The sequence below is a fragment of the Microcebus murinus genome, chromosome 2, assembly GCF_040939455.1.
Source record: "Microcebus murinus isolate Inina chromosome 2, M.murinus_Inina_mat1.0, whole genome shotgun sequence".
NCBI classification, from domain to species: Eukaryota; Metazoa; Chordata; class Mammalia; order Primates; family Cheirogaleidae; genus Microcebus; species Microcebus murinus.
Window position 1 is genome coordinate 39,027,385 of NC_134105.1, and position 21,051 is coordinate 39,048,435.

At 36.8% G+C, this 21,051-nt stretch overlaps 1 protein-coding gene across 8 annotated transcripts in view; it reads right to left on the bottom strand.

Moving 5' to 3' along the window:
• Nucleotides 1-21,051, bottom strand: part of EPS15 (epidermal growth factor receptor pathway substrate 15) — a 151,979-nt gene that overhangs the window by 46,134 nt on the left and 84,794 nt on the right. For all 8 annotated transcript variants that reach the window (XR_012915165.1, XM_012776183.3, XM_075998282.1 and 5 more), the window contains 3 exons: nucleotides 18,689-18,761; nucleotides 4,010-4,171; nucleotides 3,369-3,566 (listed from right to left, as the gene is read on the bottom strand). Coding sequence is in view for 7 of the 8 variants with exons in the window: in XM_012776183.3 (XP_012631637.1) it covers nucleotides 3,369-3,566; nucleotides 4,010-4,171; nucleotides 18,689-18,761 (433 nt within the window). In the remaining variant the exon portion in view is untranslated. The remainder of the gene's footprint in view (nucleotides 1-3,368; nucleotides 3,567-4,009; nucleotides 4,172-18,688; nucleotides 18,762-21,051) is intronic.

Here is a 21,051-nt window from a genome sequence, read left to right on the forward strand (position 1 = left end):
TGGAACCATCCATACTCCTACTGAGAAGGAGGGCAATGAAGACAAAGGCAAAATGAGCTAGGGTTCTATGTTCTGGCACTACTGATTAATGGGTTAGAACCCTAGAAAGTATGCTCTAAATCAATGCTATGCCAAGCATATTAAATAAGGAACACTCAAAGTTTTTTCACTCCATCATCCAAGAGAATTTATATTTTTGTAACAATAGAACACAGAAAGAAGATCTGAGTAAATTATACTATATTAAAAAAGCCAATGTTGTAAAACAGAGATAATAGAATAAATGCTTATTTATACCAACAGCTATAATAAAGAAAAACAAATTTACAAATATCTAAAAGAAACTGAGGAGAAGGCAGATTCATTAAGTTTCCAGTGAAAAAGGAATTACACATGAAATTTTAGTGAATAATTTCCATTTTTCATAAAGTATATTTTAAAAAATATATTTTCATAAATACAGTTCATAAAATATATATTTAGAAATATATTTAGAAAAATTACATTTGAATTTCCTTTATTACCATGCTGTGTATTTTGTTTTTGGCAAACATAAATTATCTATCAACCTTTCATAAATCAAGGCTCTGTTCCCTCAATTTTATTTTCTACATAAGATTTTTATATTGCTGAAGTTGGAGTCTATAATTGATTACAGGTCTTTTCAGAGTTATACCCGGGGAAAGAACACTGCACTGGATTAGGAGAAAGATGTAAATCTAGTTCTGTTACCTTCTACTACTAAGGTGATCTTAGTCAAAGTAATCTCTTCAAGTTTTTGTTTCTTAATCCCCAGAGGGAGTAAGTACACTTTCAGAGATGATTGTTATGTGGTTCAAAAGATATCTGAAAGAACTTTTTTTTTTTTTTTTTTTTGAGACAGAGTCTCACTTTGTTGCCCAGGCTAGAGTGAGTGCCGTGGCGTCAGCCTGGCTCACAGCAACCTCAATCTCCGGGGCTCAGCGATCCTACTGCCTCAGCCTCCCGAGTAGCTGGGACTACAGGCATGCACCACCATGCCCGGCTAATTTTTTGTATATATATTTTTAGTTGGTCAATTAATTTATTTCTATTTTTGGTAGAGACAGGGTCTCGCTCAGGCTGGTTTCGAACTCCTGACCTTGAGCAATCCGCCCGCCTAGGCCTCCCAAAGTGCTAGGATTACAGGCGTGAGCCACCATGCCCGGCCTGAAAGAACTCTTTAAAATGTAAAGGTATATATAAATGATGGACAATGTGTGTAAAAGGAATAGCACACTGCAATTCTCACCATCATAGTGGTTAAGTTTTCCCAGCATCTTGTTTGTCTTCTGTTCCTTTTCTACTAATTCACTGCATTTTTAAAAATGTTAAAGGCCTTGAGCTACTTGAGGGTAGAGACCACAACTTTTGTTATAAACTTTGTATCTTCAACATCAAGTACAATGATGCGCACTGTAAATACTTAATATATGTTCACTGAATGAACACTAGTATTATATCTATAAATTTAAATAGTAGGCATCAACAAGCATATGTATATATATACACTATATATATATGGTGTATGTATATATATATGGTATGTGTGTGTGTGTGTGTATATATATATATATATATATATATATATATATACACATATACCAATTGCATATTACTTAGAATTATACCACCCTGAACGCGCCCGATCTCATCTGATCTCGGAAGCTAAGCAAGGTCAGGCCTGGTTAGTCTTGGATGGAAGACTGCCTGGGAATATCACACGCTGTAGGCTTTTTTAAAAAAAATAATAAATAATAAAATAAAATATAAACAATCCCAAAACACTACATTTTTGTAATACACAGCATAATCCTTGTATACCCTAGTGTTACAGAGCAGTAGCTTAAACTTTTATTCTTACTGTAACCCCCAAAAAGAAATATATGCATTGTAACATAGTAAATATATATGTACTTATTTGGATATGTCTCTGTGTATATGTATACATATACATAAATACTTATAATGTAGAAACACACATGCACATATGTGTCAATAGTCATATATACACACATATACATGCAAACAAGTTTCATGAATACTTATCCTTCATGAATATGAATGCACTGATGTTTCCTCTTTATTTCATTTAAAAAACAATTTATCATGACCACTGAATCAATTTCTTGACCCACTACACCTTACAGTCTAGTATTTAAAACCTTCACACTAAAATAATACCTATCATAAATATAAAGCAGTAAGAGAAAATACCTATCAAACAATTATATTTAAGACAGTTTGTTTTTTTTTTTTGAGACAGGGTCTTGCTCTGTCACCCAGGCTAGAGTGCAGTGGCACAATCATAGCCTACTACAACCTCGAACTCCTGAGCTCAAGCAATCTTCCTGTCTCACCCTCCCAAGTAGCTGGTACTGCGGACATGTGCCACCATGCTCAGCTAATTTTTAAAAAAATATTTTGTAAAGACGAGGTCTTGCTATGTTGCCCAGGCTTGTCTTGAACTCCTGGGCTCAAGTGATCCTCCTGCTTCAGCCTTCCAAAGTGCTGAGATTACAGGCATGAGCCACCACACACAGCCTTACTATCATTCTTTAAAATATCAGCCTCCATGTAGAGGAGCCTAGAAATAAAAAAGCAAAGGATCTATATACAGGACCAACCACAACACTGCACATTTATCTATAGAAGGAACAATTTCCTAATTTAAAAAAAAAAAGGTTTCCAAATGAACAAAATTGAATTTAAAATTAGAATCATAAAAGAGAAAACATTAGGCTTTTATTTATAAAAATAAGTAATACTTACTGAGCATTTACATACCAAGCATTATGCTAAAATGTCTCACAGGGTTTGCCTCATTTAATCCTCACAGTGGCCCTAAGAGGTGGGTGAATTATTAATTCTCCAATTTTAAAGATGAAGAATCTGATACTAAGGTAATTTAGCTAGTGGCAAAGCCAGTACTTAAACTTAGACCATTTAACCACAAAGCCCACAATCTCAATCACTACTCCAATGATAATCATCAGCTGTATAAGATGTATGATACTTTTAACATATAGAAGGTGATAAGAAACCTATTTGTGGTCAAGCATGGTGGCATGCACCTGTAGTCCCAGCTAATTGAGAGGATGAGGCAGGAGGATCACTTGAGCCCAAGAGTTCCTGGGCAACTGAGCAAGACCCTGTCTCAAAACAAACAAACAAACAAACAAACAAACAAACAAACAAACAAACAAACAAACGAAACCTATTTGTATAAAATGACTGAAAAATGAATAGCAAACTAGGCAGAGGGAGTAGGAGAAGTTCAAGAGTATTATTGACCAACAGGGTATGTGAGGGTCCATTTGAACATATTTCTTGCTGTACAAAAGACTTACTGAACTGATTTCCTGTTGTGAATCTTGTAAGTGCTGCTGAAGAGGTTCCAGCTGAGCCTTCCCTGACTCCACACTCTCCTCCAATTCTGCTGTTTCTTGCTGTAGGCGGCTTAGCTCTTCCCTGGCTTTGGCCAGTTCTTCTTCATAAGTGGAGATCTGCGATTCTTGACTGGTTAATTCAGCTTTCAGAGAAGAGATCTGTAACATGGAGGTGAATGAGGAGAAATGGGGATTAAAAGAAGAGGTCATTGGGAATGAAAGTAAGAGCACATACACACAAAAAGGAGGTCATTAAAATGTTCCATATGCAATACACTTATTTGTTTAGTTTATAACTTGGTGTTTTTAGATGTATATTTTTAGTAGAGAAGGGTAATTAGGGGAGGGATACAGGAGAGTTGACAGCATAGATACCATATTTCCAACCAAAACTGGGAAGAGCAGTACATGAAGTGCCCTTCTATTTCCACCAAAGAGAGCTTGTAATTTCCAGGTGAACCTTATTCCATCTCCCTCATGTGCCCAACTGTTGACTAGTTTGCCACTTAACAACAACAAAAAAAGTAGAGAATGTTTTCATCTTAAGCCAAGAAAAGCAACTAAGGTATAGATGCAGACAGCAGTAAATAGCCAGACGTTACCAGCTGGGCCTCCTCAGCACATTTCTTTCTGACTTCCTTGAGTTGTTCCTCTAGCTGGGCTTTCTGCTCGTCCAGTTCATCAAGGAGATCCTGTACTTGTTGTTTCTGGGCCTGTAGCTTTTGCAGATTAGTGTTCTCCCTTTGAACTTCATCTTGAAGATCCTGAAATACAACAAAATTAACATATTTATTCTCTTGGGGAGCAGAGGAAGTTTAAGTTAATAATTTAAATTCTATCTTAAGGGAAATAAAATCTTGTTTTATTGAATATATTGTGTGGATGCATTAAAGTACTAAAAGCTCTAAATATTAACACAATCTTTACTTGAGGACCTAGACCTTCCCTAAACTCTAGATTTATATATTCAATTTGCTTACTCAAATCTGTCCTTGGATGTCTGATGGGCTTCTCTAACATGGTAAAAACAGAATTCTGGGCATTTTCCCATAAATCTGCTTTAACCTCAATCTTCCCTTTCTCAGTTTCTCAGATCAAAATTATGGCCTCTTCTCTCTCTCTTTTTTTTTTTTTTTGAGACAGAGTCTCGCTCTGTTGCCCTAGAAAGAATGGCATGGCATCAGCCTAGCTCACAGCAACCTCAAACTCCTGGGCTCAAGCAATCCTTCTGCTTCAGCTTTCCAAGTAACTGGGACTACAGGCATGCACCACCATGTCCAGCTAATTTTTTTCTATATATTTTTAGTTGGCCAATTAATTTATTTCTATTTTTCGTAGAGACGGAGTCTTGCTCTTGCTCAGGCTAGATAATGGCCTCTTCTTTAAACTTCTCTTTCTCTCACAGCTTATCTGTAATCTATCAGCAAATCCTGTTGCTTCTTATTTCAAAATATATTTAAAAACCGACCACTTGTTTTTTAACCCTAGTCCAAGTCACTCTTATCTCTCTCCTGGATTGCTGTCTTCAAACTGGTATCCCTGCTTCCACTCATGCTATTTTTCAGTGTATTTTCAGCATAGCAGCTACTGTTAAAAGCCTATGTCAGATCATGTCACTCCTCTATGCAAAACCATGCACAGTAGCTAGTGTGATGGTGCGTGCCTGTAGTCCCAGCTACTTGGGAGCTTGAGGCAAGAGCATTGCATGAGCCCAGCAATTTGATGCTGCAGTGCACTAGGATTGTGCCTGGAAGAGCCACTGCACTCCAGCCTGAGCAACACAGCGAGACTTCATCTCTAAAAAATAAAATAAAAATAAAAAAATAAAAACTAAAAAAATCTTGAAATGACTCCTCATCTAACACACTTTAAAAACCAAAGTTCTGACTGGGCACAGTGGCTCATACCTATAATCCCGGCACTTTGGAAGGCCTAGGCAGGAGTTCAAGACCAGCCTGGGCAATATAGTGAGATCCTGTCTCTAGAAAAAAAATTAGCCAGATCTGGTGGCACACACCTGTGGACCCCTTCTGTACTCAGGAGACTGAAGCAAAAGGATTGCTTGAGCCCACTGCACTCCAGCCAGGGCAACAAAGCAAGACCCTATCTCCAAAAATACCACAAAAACAAAAAACCACCCAGAACCACAACCAAAGTCTTTATAATGGTCCTAACATGATTCCATCTCCCAACTTCATTTCCTACTGCCTATTCCTTGCTCAGTCTATTTCACCCATACTGGCCTCACTGTTGTTCCTCAAACATGCCAGATATGTGTCCCCTTAGGATCTCTCACGGATTACCCTCTCTTCCTAGAAAGTTCTTTCCCTAAATATCCACATGGGGAATCTTTGTGGATACATTCCCCATGTGGATTGCTCTCAAGTCTTTGCTCAACTATTACCTTCTCAGTGAGGTGTTCCTTACCACTACCACCACCACCACCCCATATCACTCTTAATTCTGCCTCAATATAGCATATAATTTTCTTTATTTTCTGGAACAGCTTTATTGATATAATTTCAAGATATCATACGATTCACCCATTTAAAGTGTGCTATTTAATCATTTCTGGTATATTCAGAAATTTGCACAATCATCACAAGCCATTTTAGAATATTTTCATCAACCCAAAAAGAAACCCTATACCCATTAGCAAGTCACTCCCCACTTCCCTGCTGGACCTCTCTCTGCCCCACCTGAGGAAACCACCAATCTACTTTTTATCTCTATGTATTTATCTATTCTTGACATTTCACATAAATGGAATCCCACAACATGTGGGTTTTTTGTGACTGGCTTCTTTCACTTAGCATAATGTTTTCAATGTTGGCATGCTGGCATATAATTATTTTAAACAGCTTAATTGAGGTATAGTTTACATACCATAAAATTTGCCCACAGTAAGTATACACTTCAATTAGTAAATTTATACACTTTTGCAACCATCATCACAATTCAGTTTTAGAACACTTCTATCACCCAAAAAATTCCCTCATACTCGTTTTGTAATCAATCCCCACTCCCATCTCAAAGCCCAGGAACCCCGTGATCTGCTCTCTGTTGCTATAGTTTTGTCTTTTGCAGAAATTTCACATAAATGGAATCACATAATATGCAGTCTATTGTTATCTGCTTCTTACACCTGGTGTAACTTTTTTTTTATTCCTGAGACAGGATGTCACTCTGTCACCTAGGCTGGAATGCAGTGGCGTGATCATACCTTACTGAGATATTGAACTCCTGGGCTCAAGTGATCCCCCTGCTTCAGCCTCCCATGTAGCTAGGACCATGCTCAGCTAATTATTTTATTTTTTGTAGTGGCTGGGTCTTGCTATGTTGCCCAGGTTGGTCTTAAACTCCTGGACTCAAGAGATTCTCCCGCCTCAGCCTCCCAAAATGCTAGGATTAGAGGGATTACAGACTGGGATTATCATGCCTGGCATAGTATAACATTTTAAAGAATCATCTGTGTTCTTGCTCGTATAAGTAATTTATTCCTTTGTTCCTTTTTATTGCTGAGTACTATTCCATTTTAGGGATATACTTGTTGATGGACATCTAGATTGTTTCCTGTTTGGGGCTACAAAGTTTTTATAAATAATAGAGTACATTATTTATCTTGTTTATGGTCCATCTCCTTCCACTAGACAGTAGGTCCAGGTATATTTGTAAGTTTTATTCATTGCTGTATTTCCAGTTCCCAGTATGCAGAAAGTGCTCCAGAAATATTTAGTAAATAATGAATGATAGCATAAAGATGTCAATTCTCTCATTAATCTAACAGAGTTTTTCAAGGAATGTGACAAGCTGATTTTAAAATATATTTGGAAGAGCAGTGAAAAAAAGAACATTATAAAATGTGCAACTTATAATTTCTATTGTAAATTTAAAATTTACATTATACAATGTAAAAGGACTTACCCTACTAGGTATCATGTATTACTGGAAAACTAAAATAATTAAGACAGTTTAGCATTGACACAAGGCTATACAAAGAGACTGAAGGAACAGAAAAGTTAGATATAGATCTATGCATGTATAGGAAAAATGATTCAAAGATATAACTTGAAAATTGCCTTGAGGAAAAGACAACTATTCAGTAAATGATGCTGGGCACACCCATATGCAAAAATATTTCTCTACATGACACCAAACAGATAAATTAACTCCAGGTATATTACGGACCTGAATGTGAAAGACAAAACTTACAATGTGTAGAAGAAAATGTAGATCTCAGTGTAGAAAAGAATTTCTTAAAACAAAAAAAGATGAACCATTTGAAAATGATATATTTATTCATTCATCTTGTACCAGACCCATGCTTCATGATAAGAGCTATAGAAAATTTTTAAAAAAAACACAAAGGAGATCTTGAGGGATAGATGAAAGCAGTGCCATCATCATTACTGCCATGAAACATAGCAACCAAGATGTATCCTTTGATGACTGGGGTTCTTCATCTGAACCACAGAAAATCATTTGAGTGGCTACTTTTCCAATTTTGCCAAGAATGGTACACTACTAGTACCCCAGCAGATGCACAGGAAACGGTTTACATATAAGGATTTAGGGCAGGGGTCCTCATACTTTTTAAACAGGGGGCCAGTTCACTGTCCCTCAGACCATTGGAGGGCCGGACTATAGTTTAAAAAAAACTATGAACAAATTCCTATGCACACTGCACATATCTTATTTTGAAGTAAAAAAACAAATGGGCAAAAACACCTGCATGTGGCCCGTGGGCTGTAGTTTGAGGACGTCTGATTTAGGGAATTAGGATTCAGTTTACTGCAGGAACCACAGATGAGAAAGCAGAAGGGACTGACAACTCTAAGTTATGTGTCAGCAGGAGGTAGGCAGAGATCTCAAAGAAAGTAAAGTAAAACTGTGAAAACAAATTTCTAAAAATATTAATAATATCTACTCAAAGGTCCCAATAATCATTCATCAGATAAAGAATCTAGGCCAGGTGTGGTGGCTCACGCCTGTAATCCTAGCTCTTGGGAGGCCGAGGCGGGCGGATTGCTCAAGGTCAGGAGTTCAAAACCAGCCTGAGCAAGAGCGAGACCCCGTCTCTACTATAAATAGAAAGAAATTAATTGGCCAACTGATATATATATAAAAAAAAAATTAGCCGGGCATGATGGCACATGCCTGTAGTCCCAGCTACTCGGGAGGCTGAGACAGAAGGATCGCTCCAGCCCAGGAGATTGAGGTTGCTGTGAGCTAGGCTGACGCCACGGCACTCACTCTAGCCTGGGCAACAAAGCGAGACTCTGTCTCAAAAAAAAAAAAAAAAAAAAAAAAAAAAATCTAAGAGCAGGCGGGGCGTGGTGGCTCAGGCCTGTAATCCTAGCACTCTGGGAGGCCGAGGCGGGCAGATTGCTCGAGGTGAGGAGTTTGAAACCAGCCTGAGCAAGAGTGAGACACCGTCTTTACTATAAATAGAAATAAATTAATTGGCCAACTAGTATATACAGAAAAAATTAGCTGGGCATGGTGGTGCATGCCTGTAGTCCCAGCTACTTGGGAGGCTGAGGCAGCAGGATTGCTTGAGCCCAGGAGTTTGAGGTTGCTGTGAGCTAGGCTGATGCCACGGCACTCATTCTAGCCTGGGCAACAAAGCTAGACTCTATCTCAAAAAAAAAAAAAAAAAAAAAAAAGAATCTAAGAGCAGAAGAAAAGCTTACAGGAAGAAAGTCTCTAAATTACTGCATGGGTTACACAAGACAAGACCATAACCATAATAGCAAACACTTTAAATGGTACTTACAATGTGCTAGGTACTCTTCTAGGCTCTTTAAAAATATTAATTTATTTATTATATAATCCATATAATAAATCTGTCAAGTAGGTCCTACTATTATTCACATTTTACAGATGAGAAAACCAAAGCAAACATATACAGGTAACTTGACCAAAGTTATAGTAAGCTACAGATTCAAACTAGGTTTTTACTCTATAGGCTGAGCTTTTAACCACTATGCTATACTGTCTGAAGACTAAATGTCTCACACATAATGTATGATCTATTTTTCAAATATAAGGCCAGGTGTGGTGGCCCACGCGTGTAATCCTAGCACTCTGGGAGGCTGAGGTGGGTGGATTGCTCGAGGTCAGGAGTTTGAAACCAGCCTGAGCGAGACCCCGTCTCTACTATAAATAAAAAGAAATTAATTGGCCAAATATATGTAGATGGTTCCGTGATGAAAAAGAACATAGCTTTTATTTTATTTATTTGCTGTGGTACAGCATGATATTCAATGAACAATGCTTTTAATAATTGCCTTTTATATCTTCTCAATTGACTAGTCTAAAATGACTATCATGCTGCTTTAAGAAATTCCTTTAAAAATGCCAACACAATAGATGATTTTGAGACTCCCCTAGTGCTAATATTCTGTGAGTCTATGTGATCATAGTTTCAAAATAGTGAGCTCCTTTAGTGCTTTATTATTTCTTCTTCTTCTTCTTACACAGCCTCCTTTCCCTACAATAAAATGTTAGCTGTACTTTCTAGATGGTGGTCTTTTGGTCATTGGTGGTCTTTTTTACAGCATTCACTGTAAAATTCCTTAAACTTTTCAGAATGTTTTAAATTTTTCATAATTAAATGGGGTGAGGGGGTGAAGTCTTCTGAGACTGGCAAGTGACCAAGAATAACCTTTCCAGTTAAGGGCAAAGGACAAGGTTGAGCTGGCATGCCTCTTTCCACCCAACTCTTAGGTTGGCCACAAGGGAAGAAGCAAAGTACCAAGGAGAGCAGTCATACTTGCAAGGCACTGCCCTGCCCAGCCTCAGGCCCCAGAACACAAAAAACTGGTGGAAAAATGACGGACTGTCTTTGCCCCAGGCCTGCCACCCTCATCACTCTGGGACATAGGTTCTCAGCCCTAAACACTCTTGGGAATTATCTAGGGAGCTTATTAAATACAGATTCCTGGGCTGCACACCAAAACTACTGAATCAGAAGCCCAGGAGTGGGTCCCAGGTGGTTCTGACGCAAAGGCTCCTAAGCCCACACTTAAGAGAAACTTACAGCTGCTCACTCTATCCTACCTGAAACCTGTGGAGAAGCCCCCTGGGAACCCAACTACACCAAGGTCCTTGAAAGTGTGAGGCCCTGTACTGTATCATTAACATACCAGCATGCCTAAATTTTTTTGTGCCTAAATCTTCACCTTTCCATATATAGTTAACTGATCTATACTCAGATATGGAGATAGAGCTTTAGACATGCTCATAGCATTGGCTCTCAATAAACCCATAATGAATGTATAAAATGACTTCAATTTTTGTCTTACTCATTCTAATAACTTCAGGTTCATCTTTGACTTTCTCCATTCATACATGTCCTATAGATTCTACCTTAAAATCTCTCTTTAAGCTGTATACAAAGTTATTCTAGTTTTCATTGTCCTTCCCTTGATTTAGAACTGGTTTTTCTCCCTTCATCTTTTCCTACTTCAAATGTCCAACTTCCTTAAAAAATAACTCATTGCAAAGATTTCTTTAATCACTGTTATTTTTTTAAAAATTTGATGTACCCTTTTATCTGCAAGATAAAGTAAAAACTTGCTGCCAGACACATTAGAACCTTCAAATCTGCGCCCTAAATTATCCTTATTCTTCTACTATCTTCTTTTTCTCATATTTACCTGTGACCCAGCCTCAGAAGATCCTCTTCTTTCCCCAATAGACAATATACTTCAATGTTCCTGTACCTTTCCCTAAGCCATTTCCTGTGTCTTTATTTATTTTTTTGAGACAGAGTCTAGCTTTGTTGCCCAGGCTAGAGTGAGTGCCGTGCATCAGCCTAGTTCACAACAACCTCAAACTCCTGGGCTCAAGCGATCCTGCTGCCTCAGCCTCCCAAGTAGCTGGGACTACAGGCATGCACCACCATGCCCGGCTAATTTTTTCTATATATATTAGTTGGCCAATTAATTTTTTTCTATTTATAGTAGAGACGGTGTCTCACTCTTGCTCAGGCTGGTTTCGAACTCCTGACCTTGAGCAATCTGCCCGCCTCAGCCTCCCAGAGTGCTAGGATTACAGGCGTGAGCCACCATGCCAGCCCATTTCCTCTGTCTTAAACGTCCTTCCATACCATAGGTATCTGGAAACCCAATATTCATTCTTCAAGGCCCAGCCAAATTTAATCTCCTCTGACTCATGTTGGGCTTCCTTTACCTGTATTGTTACAGTAGTTTGGTTCTAACTTCAATTGTCACACTTACTACACTATATCATAGTCACCTCTAAATTATAAACTGCTGAAGGTAGAGTCCATGTTTCATCATTGTTTGATTGTCCAAAATCTAGTATAATGGCCTAGCACATTCCAGGGGATTAATTCAGCAATGATTGCAACCATCTCAGGATTTTAGTATGTGGTAGAAACTAATGAGAAACATGCCTGAGATTGACAGAAAGGACTTACATTCTTTTAACATACTGTGAATTCTTTTAACATAACTCTATAGCTAAATATTAATACTAGCCTCAAACTGACCTATGATAAATGGTTTTTTAAAAAGATTTAAATAATATATACACTTCTATACTTATTCAAAATTTTTATAATCTATAGACCAAAGCTGATCTGACACTTAAAATTTTCATTATTTGGAAATAATCTTTATTGCTTTAGCATGTCATGGTGGCATATGTCTTTCTTGTGGTTTTAAGGTTATATATTTGTTCTTTACATTATGTTATGTACTATTCTTACTTTTGAGAAAGCAGAATAACAACTTTAACATAGCTTGAAAAACTACAGTAGTTTGAAGAATTCTTATAATTCAGCTATAAAGTATTTTCAAAGAATGCCACCTGTACTTCTAAAGTAATTTTATTAGTTTGGGAAAATAATCTATTGTAAATTCCTTACTTTGTTCATAAAATTATTATATAGAACAGTATGCTGGCACCAAAAACATTTTTTTTAAATCCTAGGAAAAAAATGTTTTTTCTGGCCCTTTAATTAAAAATATTTAGGGATGCAAATATGAAAAATATGTCACCTATCCCCATCAGCAAGTATTCTAGTCTTATTTCTCACCTTCCTCATATCACAAAGAAAAATCTAGGACTTCATATCTTTAATAATATCCAGTCTTTATAGTCAGATGTAATTTTGGTATCTTTTAATATAAGTCCAATGAAGAAAAATACAGCTTATCTTAAAAGGATCATATAAGAAAATTTCTAGGACATGCACATACAGTATGATCACAAATAAACATAAAGCCATTTATATATATTCGCAGCACACACAAATACAACAAAATGTTAACAATGGCTCTCTCTGGAACTATTTTTTACCTTTTTTTACACTTTTCTGTATTTTACAAATTTATCATGAACCGATACTACTTTTTAAATCAGAAAATGTTAAGTTTGCTGTTTTTTAAAGTATTATATCTCTGGTGGTTTCATACCAATATAAAAACATTCTGATGTGACTAAATTTTCATGTAAGAACTACCAATAATAGAATCAATGTTCCTTTAATAAACTGAACCATTTTTCAAAACGAGTATTTTTGGTGAGCCACTTAAACATAACCTCAGAAGACAGGCTTATGTAAGAGGAAAGCAAATAAACAAACCAATATAATATTTACTCATTCTGGCCCTTTCCCTTCCAAAAACTAAACGGATTCACACAAATTTCCTAGCCTCACGTCTTTTATCATTTCTTAGCTGCTGTAAAAATCCATAAGGTAATAAAATTATAGGCCTTAAGGAAAAGGCTACTGAGAAAATATCTCATACTAGCAAAAAGCTTTAAGCTTTAAGCTATAATATCCATATTAAAATTCATTATAATTAATGTTTCTCTATGTCTATTTCTAAATATAAAAAAAGACCTACTCTATAAAATTCCAACACTAATCCATGCACAAAAAGGGTCTTACTTTCAGTAAGCAGAGTTAAAATTATTAAACTGCACAAACTCAAAATGAAGAGATGTAAATATACATGCTAACAAGAATAACAATCACATTTCCCTGCAAAATTACTTGGTAAGGTTATTACAATTGCAATGTAATTTCAATATCAGTATCCATATATACTTTGCTATTTTATTTTGGTACAGATTGCTTATCCTGAGACTAAATGAAGACAACAGATGTACCTCTCTTGTCCCCATCTTTTCCTCCCCCACTATGTCCTTAACTAGAGCAGTGGCAGGTTCTCCTAGCAAATAGTGCCATCCACTGAACTTAGATAATTTTCATTTACCTTAAGCTGTCCCTTTGGGAAAATCCTCTACATTGGCAGATGCTTTCCTAGTTCCGCTGTTTCCCCTGATCATGTTCTACTTGCCTACTGGTGCCATTAACAGCAAAAGAAAGGAGGATAACAACAACTGGAGAATGGCAAGGATGAAGTGAACACGTCTAGTGTAATACCAAGGCTTGTTTTAGAAAAATATCAAAGCAAGCCACATCCAAGGTTCCCCATACAGGAATGAAGGGATACTTCCTCTGGGAATTCTGGCTTTATTTAAAAAGAAACTTCAATGAAAATGTCCTGTTTTCTAGAAAACAATCAACTTACTAAAAATGACAAACTCACTCCCATTCTTCTATACCCCAAAAAGTGCTATGGGGTAATGGAAATAAAATTTAAACAAATACATAAAATTCTTAGATATATTAAAATCTTAACAATCCCTTTTTAGCAACCCAAGTCAGATTTACAACTGAGGAAGTAACTTAAGAATTAAACCTATGAAATAATAACTACATGAATATGTTTATATCTGTTCATAGAAAATGGAGTAATAAACAAAAGGACACTAATTTATGAATAAAACATTTAGAAAGACATGCAAAGCATATATACTAGTATACAAATACCAACAGAATTATTAAAGAGAATAAGTAGAATTTTAAGTTTTGTTTCGAGACAGAGTCTCACCCTGTTGCCCCAGGCTAGGATGCAGTGGTGTCATCATAGCAGAAATTTAAGGATTTATGTAATCTCACTGAAATTGCTAATTATCAGACATTTGGTGTATGTTGATAAAAAAATTAGTTTTTAAAAAAGAAAGTGCTAATTATTTATTTAATTGATTAAAAAACCAACTCTATAGAGCAACTCCAAACTAGAAATAATTAGATACATTCACTTTGTTGGCCTAATACTCAAAATGGAAGTTATAGGCTTATTCTTTTTTTTTTGAGACAAGAGTCTCACTCTATGCCCTGAGTAGAATGCTATGGCATCAACTAGCTCACAGCAACCTCAAACTTCTGGACTCAAGTAATCCTCCTCCTGCCTCAGCCTACCAAGCAGCTGGGACTACAAGCATGTACCACTACACCCGGCTAATTTTTCTATCTTTAGTAAAAAGGGGTCTTACTTTTGTTCAGGCTGGTCTCGAACTCCTGGGCTCAAGCAATTCTCCTACCTCGGCCTCTCAGAATGCTAGGATCACAGGCATGAGCCACCACACCTAGCCTAGGCTTATTCTTAATATAAAAATGTATGAATTACAGAGCAATATGCTCAAGTCAAAAAACAGAAAGGAAGCCTATTAAACTAGGGTAGGTATTAGAAAACCCCATTTACAGCCTGCCTTTATTTCCCAATCATATGTTTCCCAGTGGTTCTAAAGAGCATTATCCTTATATTAAAAGAAAATAAATAAATAAAAAAAATAAAGAGCATTATGGCTAGGAACGAACACTGAGTGTATGTATCTAATTTTATTTCCAACTAAGATAAGTCATCCTTCTTCATCTAAGAAAAAAAACAAGTGGATTAAAATGAAAAACATATGGACAATTACTTGGAATTACTGAATCCTTATTGATAAAGTATAAATAACTGGGAATTTCTTTTGCGTGAGGGTAGTATGAACAATATGAAAAAATCTGACTCTTCATGATACTTACTGTGCTTCCAATCCTTTCTGCCTGTGGGTTCTAGGTGTGCCTTGTTCTATTATTAATTTCATGCATAAAATCACTGTGTATTCATTTCTATTGTTAACAGCCTCTTTAACTGTACCTCCATCTAACAATATTTTACCAAATGCAGTGGAAGATATGATCCAAGGCACAATATCTAAGCTTAAGGAGCTCATGATATATAAGATGGAAGATACTGGAATCTATATACATGCACACCAAACTGACACTGTAAGGTAACATATGGTACATGCCATATAAGTGCATATATACTCCTCTGAGAGAGTTCCAACACAGAAAAAGACTGGTGTAGACTAAAGAGACAGAGAATGGAAAGTTTAAGAGAAGTGGTGGGATTTGAGCTGGACTTTTAGACATGGGTGGAATTCACATAAGCAAGAAGGTAGGAACATTCTAGATTGTAACAACAAAAGGCATACAAGTGGGAATAAGAAGAATATATAAGGCATACAGTTCAGAGTCAAACAGTCAAAAATGAGGAGCATTTGCATTTCATCTTTTTCTCTATCCACAATAAATCTGTGAGATACGACATCCTCCCATTATTAACAGTGGCAGTGGAAAATAGTAAAGATTTTCACATCTGAGAGTCATACTAAAATTGGTTTAGGAAGAAAGGCAAGAGAGGATGGGGTAAGCACTTATGACTTTAAAATTTTAGGTGTTAGGTGATGAGGGTGGCAGTAGTAAGGAAGAAAAACTGACAGAAAGTTCAAACTTGAAGCTAAGTTTTTAACAAGGTAAGATTCATTTTGGACATATTGACCTTAAAATGATAAATACCAAAACAGCTAACTGGAGGTGTGGGATTGGCACTTAGGAGGGTTGAAAGCTTAATAAATACTTGGGTATCATCAGCATATGGATGAAAGGGGGTATGGAGAAAGAAGAAAGTGGGGTGGGACACACACACACACACACACACACACACACACACACACACACAGAGTCTATCTGCCCATCTGTCCCTGGCAAAGGCAAAAGAAGCAAAGGACCAGAAAGGTAGGAAGATATCTAAGAGAATATGGCCCAAGAAAGCAGCAATCAACATAGGAAAGACCAAGAGATTTGGCCTTAAGATTACTGCTGGCTCTGGGGTAAAATATCAAAGCACAGTGGTATGAGGAAACAGCAGATTGAAAGCGTTACTGAAAGGATAGGAAGGAGAAAATTGGCCACACAAAGCAATAAAAGTAGAGCAAAGTAGGTTGGTGGCACAGTGGCAGCAACAGTCAAAATGGGGCATTTTCAAATTGGGGAGTGCTATGTGCAAAATCCTATGCTGACACTGATAGAAGTCAGAGAAGAAAGAGTTTAAAGATGAAGGGAGAGTGGTAAGCATAAGACTATAGGGTATAGAACGATAAAACTAATCAGAATATTTAGTGAATACTTTTTTTTTTTTGAGACAGAGTCTCACTCTGTTGCCCGGGCTAGAGTGCTGTGGCATCAGCCTAGCTCACAGCAACCTGAAACTCCTAGGCTCAGGCGATCCTCTTGCCTCAGCCTCCTAAGTAGCTGGGACTACAGGCATGCACCACTATACCTAGCTAATTGTTTTTTATATATTTTAAGTTGTCCAGCTAATTTCATCCTAATTTTTTTGTACAGACAGGGTCTCGCTCTTGCTCAGGCTGGTCTCGAACTCCTGAGGTCAAACAATCCTCCTGCCCCAGCCTCCCAGAGTGCTAGAATTACAGGCATGAGCCACCATGCCCAGCCTATCTTCCATTCCTAAACAAAATATTTTCAGCAATAACTGCTTAAAGTTTGTGACTCTAGCATTTCTCAAAAAGCTCAAAAATTGCACAAAATAATGTAATTCAGGTAACTTACTCCCCCATCCCCATCCAACTTCACTGCCAGGTAGAAATATATTGGTGATGATCTCTCTTTTTTTTTTTTTTTTTTGAGAAAGAGTCTCACTCTGTTGCCCAGGCTAGTGTGTCGTGGCATCAGCCTAGCTCACAGCAACCTCAAACTCCTGGGCTCAAGCAATCCTGTTGCCTCAGCCTCCCGAGTAGCTGGGTCTACAGGCATGTGTCACCATGCCCAGCTAATTTTTTGTATACATGTTTTAGTTGGCCAATTAATTTCTTTCTATTTTTAGTAGAGACAAGGTCTCGCTCTTGCTCAGGCTGGTTTCAAACTCCCAACCTTGAGCGATCCACCCGCCTCGGCCTCCCAGAGTGCTAGGATTACAGGCGTGAGCCACCGCGCCCAGCTGGTGATGATTTCTTGATTTTTGCATTGTTTTTAGGAAAAATGTAGTAATAATAAATGTAATCACCCAACCAGAGAATAAATTTCAACAAAAGGTCTCTCTAGTTTCTTCCTCAATCCTTCAGTAAATCATTCTCCTCACCCTACCATAGTCTTCCTGATAGTCTCTAATGAATGTCCTGCATCAAAACAAAACAATGGATCTAACAATTTAGAGCTTTCACCTACTTAAAACTATTAGGACAAGCAGGGAAACCCAACATAGAAGTAACACATTTAAAAATGCCCATCTATGAGCTTTCACCAGTAACGGCTACCAGTGCTTCTACATCCAATCTCCTGTATGTGCTAGTGCAGCATTCAGGAAACAGTACCCCAATAACATGGACACATGTACTGCTTACTGCTCTAAAATACTGCCCAATTTTTTATATTTTCAATGTTTGAAACACCTCGTTCTTTTTAAAAAAATCATTTCACAAACAGAAACAGGTTTTATTATCTTTTCTCTTTGTGAAATGAAACTATCTAAGATAGCACTTAGTAAAAATGTATTAAATCTCTTTATGTCAAAGTTTAAGATATACTGAATATATCTTAATAGGATAAGCTACTCATAAAATGCTATTTTAAATTGTTCTATATTATCTCCTACCCTACCAGTATTATGAGAAAGTCCTTTAACATACTAGGTCTCAACTAACAAAATCTCACATGCATGAAAAAGCAATTTGGTTTTTCACAATGATGATAATGATGATGAGATGATCTCACTCATTTAATTTTACCGGTGCAATAATATTCACACTGTAAGTCAGTCAAACTCATACCTTTAATGATATAATATGCAAGTAAATATCATTTAAAAAATACTTTCAAAACTAGAAATCGACATGAAAAATACTGCTTTCTCACTGCAGTGCAATCTCAGCAGGCCAAAATTCAAAGCAAGAACAATCATTTTGCAAAAGACAAACATTTATATCATATAAATATTAAGTATTCCTCTGACTTAATACCACATCCATCAAATAGTAAATGACCCTATACATTTAAAATGAATAGTCCTAAATCAGAACGAGAATACTGAATTTTATGGTTCACTTACCTGAACCTCACTTGTCCTCTGTTTAATAGTATCTTCTTTCTCCTTAAGGTCCTGTTCCACATTATTTTTTTCCCTAGAAGACCAGCAAACAATGCAAGAATATTTGAGAACATCAGCTACAGCTGGTATGGTTATCCATCCTCCTAATCCTGAATCGCTTTTTAAATACATAGTGAAACATTCAATTTTTAAATGAAGGGCAGATTTTTCTACCCTCTTCTAATTATTTATGGAATAGAAATCAATATAAGCTCTGTTTGTAAAAAAAATCGCTTTCTCACTAAAATGTGGTGAAAAAAGAATAGATTAAAAAAGGAAGAGGAGAAAAATAATCAATGAAACACTCAGGTTTCACTGATCTCACTGTTGCTATGGAAATACTGTCCAATGAAAATTTTTGGTCAAGAAAAGGAGGGGTTGCATCAGCTCTGTAAGGTTAACCCTTAAGTATCACTGTCAAATTAAATGAAAATGGCTAATAGAAACAGTCAAGAATATTAAGGAAAAAGACATTTATTGAAGTGTTAATTTCCCCTTAAATCACTGGTGTGCATCAATTTTGGAATGAAACAACATAGAGAAACTGGAAAAGATTGTTAATACACAGGCAATTTGCTCTATCAAATACCACATCTGGTCAAAAAAGCTATTTTAGGATCGCATATCAAACCTGATTGATTAAATATATAAAACAATGTATACCAAGTATAAAAAGAATCACAGTAGCATTTATCTCCTTTACTCTTCAAATCAAACATGCTGGGCTCCACTTTTACTTTGAAACATCATATTTAAATTCTTATATGCTTCAATCACACCTGGGTTCCTATGAATGAATCCTAATATACAGAATTACAAAATAAAGCTATTTCTTTTGATGTAACAAATTTAACTGCCCATTTGTACCGAAATCTCTCTCTCTCTCTCTCTCTCTCTCTCTCTCTCTCTCTCTCTCTCTCTCTCTCACACACACACACACACACACACACACACACACACACACACACACACAGAGCTCCCTTCACTTTCTTTTCTACAAATAAGAAGAAAAAAAACCCATAAAATTCTGCAGTACATTTTTGGGGTGGGGGGAAATGTAAAAGAAAGCAACATGGAGAAAGGAATACAGCATTTAAGAAGTCCTCCAGACTAGTATAGCAGTCTCTCCTTTGAGCTTCACGACTATATTTCAGTTTCCGTCCCAGACATAACCCAAAATGTAAGCTCAGGCTCCATTTAGCTCTAGCATAAAGGGAAGTGAGAAAATTATACCAAAGCGGATACTTAAGGGACAACTACATGCTTCATTTATATTTCTCACCTTTTTTAGGTGAGATTTTAAATGTAGACAAAAATCAACTATTTTGGATATGCAGGAACAATGTTCTTAAGATTTGTATGGAAGAAAGCATAGAAATAAAGCTATTTGTATGCTGTTCCTTTTAAACACTTGAGATGGCCAAGAGCTCACCAACCAATTGTCAGATGGTCACAATGTGGGTCGTGATGGAGATTTTAAACAGTCCCTTACCATGTGAATCATTGTTGCAGCCAGGTCCTTCCACACCTCAATCTACTTACTATGCAAAGGCCATCTCCCACCTCCAACCCTTACTGAATTAGGTAAAGTTGAAAAATAGAAAAACACAAGGGACAAAATCTGAAAATACCAGAAAAATTCTGCAAGCACGATCTTGGAAATTTTTTGTTTGCTCCTTATGTGAGCAGATGAGTGTTTTCAGTTTTGCTGTAGCATGTTAGAAATAAATCACATGAAAATCTAGCCCCGTACCCAATCCCAAATCCTCAGAGGCATTCCACACAAGGTCAATACCAATTCAGCTCTTCATTTCAACAGATAATAACAAAATAGAAATAGATAATAACAAAAATAGAAAACATTTACAGTGTCACAGATTAGCACTGCACACACATTTGTATTGAATTCTTTCTCCTCTGCTGTTAACGGCTGTTACTGACAGTGTCTGCTAAGATCAAATGTGCATACAGAAAAATAAAGCTGCAAAGGCGGCAGTGAGCTAACTCAAAGTAGCCAAGACAGAAGAATGGGAGAGCAAAGGAAGGAAACGCAATTGGTGAAAATGGAAAACAGATTACAAAGGACTCTCAGCTATAACCAGCAAACACAATCTACGTTTGGGTAAAATGAAGGAAGCCTGAAGAGTATAAATTTCTCTTCATAATCTGGAGTGTATGACGGAGTAAGGGGGATGAGAGGAAGTGGTGGTGGTGTCTCCAAACATATCCTGAAGACCATTCCCAACTAAATAAAATATAGGAATATTTTGGCATTAATTCCTCTTACTACAAAGAACAATTAAATTTAAGTTTTGATTCATGTT